The 4,828-nt window shown below is 33.4% G+C and overlaps 1 protein-coding gene across 1 annotated transcript; it reads left to right on the top strand.

Moving 5' to 3' along the window:
* Positions 1 to 400: 400 nt before the first annotated feature.
* LOC135122165 (ras guanine nucleotide exchange factor P-like) lies at positions 401 to 1,592 on the top strand. Its single transcript, XM_064046383.1, has 3 exons — positions 401 to 463; positions 556 to 1,004; positions 1,532 to 1,592. Exons 1-3 carry the CDS (start codon positions 401 to 403, stop codon positions 1,590 to 1,592), a joined length of 573 nt encoding a protein of 190 aa, XP_063902453.1.
* Positions 1,593 to 4,828: the final 3,236 nt, after the last annotated feature.

The raw sequence follows: 4,828 nt of genomic DNA, 5'->3' as shown, positions 1-4,828 counted from the left end.
CTTGTGTTTTTTAATGAGAACATATCTGATGTGTGAACTGTACTCACATGCTTACAAAAGTTACTTTTATATACCAAATATCAAAAAATTGCTGAATTGCAATTCACACGGAAATAGTTTGAAGAATTGCTGAATTGCAATAAATTATTAAATGACCATATATGGACATGAAAAAACTGCTGATTTGACATTTCACCCTCCTACTTCATTGCAATCAATCTTTAAATGACCATATATGGACATGTAAAACTGCTGATTTGACATTTCACCCTTCTTCGCCATTTATTTTCTGCATATTCTGCATTATTTTTCCTATATATTTTGCATAGGAACTCGTAATTGTTTGTCTTAATTCTGTGTCTGTTAGTGTTAAGTGCTAATTGTTGAAAAAAAAAAAAATATGAAGTATTCCTTGAGTCTCAAGAAACCAAAAATTAACATCCTCCAGGATGTAGTGATACAGGTAGGTTTTTTATTTTTGATTAATTTAAAAAAAAAAATGTTTTTATATTCATAAAATGTAGAAATGTTTATAAGTATTTATTTTATTTTCAGCCGCCTTTGCCCAAACTGCGTAGACTTGCAGATCTACCTGAGGAAGAAATTGAAAAACTAAAAACAAAAAGTGAGGACGCCTCCACTTCCGCTGTGGAAGACTCCCAGACACCTTCCCAGCTAGATATATCAGGGCTGGAGGAGCCGTGCGTCTCTATGACGCCCTCACTGTTTGAGGGGTTAGAGGCGCACGGAAAAAGCTTGTCTTTCCTTCGTAATGTTTACGGAGTTACGGAGGAAGACGAACAGAGGCAGAGAGAGCAGCAAGAGCAGCAGGAGCAGGAGCAGGAGCAGCAGCAACAGCAGCAGGAGGAGCAGCAACAACCGGTCCGCAAATCACCATCACCACCGACGTCTCAACCAACACCTGCCCCTGATACACCTCATCCTGCTGCACCTGATGATTCGGGTGATGAATTCGAAGACGAAGACAATGCATCTACATTATTGTATAATTTTAAGTGGAAGTGTAGGGCAGCGCAGGACAGACATAATACGCGACAAAGGGAACTAGTGCAAAAACAAAAAAAGTGCAAAAAAAACATTAAAAAATTAGCAAATCAAATTGCAACTCTCCAAAGACAGTTAGTGGAAGAACAAAGTGAATTGCGGGGTGCAGAAAACGAAATGAAAAAAAGTATTCAAAAATCCGACAAATTAAAGAAACTATATGTAAAAATAAAATGTATATAATCTCATAGTGTCAGTAGTAGTGTTAGTAGCGTTAAAAGTGTTGAAATGTTTTAGTAGTAGAATTAGTAGTGATAGTGGTGCTTGTATTGTAATAGTAATATTTATATATCAATAAATAATATAAGTATTTTATTTCGCTTGTTTTTTTTTTTTTTTAAGTGTTGCATGTTGGGCAGTATATATCCAAATCAATGGTTTTGCCAAACAATATCCTGTAGCATTTTCGCTAAAATTTTTGGAACCACTATAATCGTCAATAATGGTGTAATTAGGTGACTTGCAGCGGCTTTTGTTTCTTAAGACAAATTCTTGTTTATACTGTAGTGGGATCGATGTATCGATAATATCAGGAATATTGTGACAAACCATACACGAGCATTTCTTAAACAAAAGTCCATGTTCTCCTTGGGAATGGTATCGCTGTTAGTATTTAGAGAGGTAGCTTGTAGAGATGGTAAGTTCTGGTAGGGTGGTACAAATTAATGAGTAGAGACAGACAAAAACAAAAAATTATTTTTGTTTATTTTTGCCGAACACAGCGTTATAAAAATTTATTGATGTCTTGTCGAGCATCAAGTCATCCTTCAACGATGGAACGTACGTCCCACTGGCGTCGTCGTCCCAATTTTCGAGTGATGTTACTTTTGGGGGTTCAGAATTGAACCATTTTGATGGTTGAGATGGTATCGGTGGTGATGCTTTGGGAAGTGCAGCTTCGCGGAGCTGTCGCTCCCTTTCCCAAGCCTCCCTATGACACCTAAATATATGCCTCTGGAGTCTCCCCTCTAGCATTCGATGGCTCCTATCGTATGGGCAAACTATAAAATCCTCTAAACAAAACAAAAAAAAATATATGAAATTTACATACTGTAATAAAAATATAACCTTACCCATGTCCCTAGATATCTATTGGTTAATTCTCTTGATACTAGTTAATCAGTTATAATCACATCTTTCATATAGTCTTGAATTTATATACGAAATTAATCCCTTCTTTTACTCTTTTTCCCTCTCTAATTTTTATTTCAAGTTGACGATTCAGTTGTTTTTCTCTTATCGAAAATGCAAGAGTTTCACTAATTCAGAAAGATTTAGCAACTACGATTTAATACAACAACAAGTTATTTAATACGTTTTAAATTATTTGTCCAGCAGCACGATATGACTCATCACGATCTACCACCACAGCAGTGATTTTTGATGATTGTTTATAGGTTTTTGATTTTCGTTTTTTAATGATGTTTTGTTGTTTTCATATAAAATTCAACAAAAAGCCGTTTTTGGTTAACTTGAAATTTTTTTTTTTAATGTCTTAGTATATTTAGTTGTGATGGTAGTAGTCATATAACAATACATATAAAGAACAACCTATTTCGCTTTTTTTTTTTTTTTTTTTTTTTTTTTTTAAGTGTTGCATGTTGGGCTTATTCGAATCCTTTTTCGATGGTCTTTTTTTCGACCTGAAAAAATTTTTACGTAGCGACCTCGAAAAAACTAGAAATGGCTCCTGTATCTAGGTCGATGTGGACAGAATCGATTTTTTTGAGCAGACTTATGCGTTCGTTCCAGAAGAAGGTTTTGATGTATACAACCGATATTCTATCTCTTACCATTTGGACACTAGAAACTTTTGCCCTTTTCTCCCTTATTTTCAACTTTTTTGAAAATTTTTTTTGCTCAACATATGGCTTAATTTTTTTAGCTTTTCCCCGTTCCCCTGAGCCGACATGCTACCTCTTACCGCTTACGAACTATGACGTTTTTCCGTTATTACTACTAAACGGTAGCAAAAAATATTTATTTTGCTAAGTGGACCTATAGACTGTTCACTCAGAAATATTTTGGTACAAAAATATATTTTTTAAGTTTTACCGTTTGGGCGCCACAAACTTTTGCCCTTTTCACAGTCATGTCAAAAGTTAGCGAAAAACCGTCGACGGCTGTCGATATTATTTGTTTTTGTCAATCTTTTTTGCTCTATACACGAACCTCCTATCTCTTACCATTTTCGAGTAACAAAAATTTTTTCTATTTAAACGGTAGATACACCTATGAGTCATAATCATTTTTACACACGATTAGATAGTACTTCATGAATATGCATTTGATTTTGTGGAAAAACAAACTTTTCAAAATTTGGATTTTTTTTTTGAGATTTTTTTTGTTTTAATTTTTCTTTGGATTCTTTGAATTTTTTAAATTTTTTTTTTCACCAAAACTTCTAATTTACTTTCCTACTGCTCAAGGAAAACTTTTTTTCGAATTTTGACAACCTTTTTTGACAAAAATTGTTGCGCCCCAAACTCAAATTTTCACATATTTAATTACATGGACCTATTGATTATTCATCCAAAAATATTTTGACACAAAAAACAAATTTTTAACTAATTCCGTTTGGTCACCACAAACTTTTGCCCTTTTCTCCGAAATGCTAAACTCAAACTAAAAACCGTCGACACAGGTGCATGTGTTTCGTATTTTAGGAACTTTTTTGTTCTTTGCACGAACCTCGTATCTCTTACCGTCTTCGAGTAAAACATTTTTTTTTTATATTTAAACAATTATTGCACCTCCAACCCACATTTATTTTTACACAAATGTGTCATTAGTTTATAGGGATGCATTTTTATTTTTTTAACAAACTTTCTGCCCTTTATCACCCTCAAGCGATAATTCTTTTTTTTTAATATTTCCGAATACGTCCCTGTCTATTGCGACAAAAGCGTCCAGTTCCGTAAGAATTTGCTGAAACAGCATCGCGTTATTTCATTCTGTGTTGTAATAATGACGGGCGGCGTGTTTCGGTTTATGAATTTTACCGTGAAAAGATTTGGGAAAAAGGTGGTTTTGTTGAACTAAATGGTGGCTTCTGTGAAGTGTGCGTGTATTTGAATGTTTTCGAGGGAGAACGGATGATTTTATTGCCTGTTTTCAATGTCGTAAGTAACAATTTTTTTAATTTTTAACAACACACTCGCCTTCTGACATTTGAGATTTTATTCTAATAATCACGGACAAATAAGCTTAAATCGGCAGAAAGTTGCTGATGAACATTTATTTATTAAGAAAATAACAGGAGTTTTGTCGGAGCAAACACGGCTTTTATTCGTTGCTGTTATTCCCAATTAAATAATTTTAGATGAGACTGGGGAAAATAATACACCAAACGAAATAAACAATATTTATTATAATTTCAATTACAGCTTAAGATTATACAAACTAGTTCGTATTTTATACATTTTAAGAAACTAATAAGTTTTAAATTTAAATCTAATTTACGACGCAGTGGTTTAACCGCAATGTGCACAGTTATTTAACTGATTTTCTTTGCTGAATAATTTTCAATTCTGAATCCAATTTTTCGATTGTTTCTCTAAATTTTCGCTTCTTCTCCATCATTTTTTCGATTAAGGGCTTTATTTGCAATTCGAAACGTTCCACATTCATTTGAAATCTTTTAACATCGTATAACCAAGTATTAATTCGGCTTTCTTTATCATTTATTAAGAAAATAACCGGAACTTTGTCGAAACAAACACGTCTGTTATTCATGACAGTTTGCAATCAAATATTTTTTACA

The sequence above is a fragment of the Zophobas morio genome, unplaced genomic scaffold (assembly GCF_036711695.1).
Source record: "Zophobas morio isolate AGI-343-1 ecotype UQ-CSIRO unplaced genomic scaffold, CSIRO_AGI_Zmor_V1 ptg000907l, whole genome shotgun sequence".
Lineage (NCBI taxonomy): Eukaryota > Metazoa > Arthropoda > Insecta > Coleoptera > Tenebrionidae > Zophobas > Zophobas morio.
The sequence above is the reverse complement of the archived record's forward strand: the minus strand, read 5'-3'. Positions and strand labels throughout refer to the sequence as shown.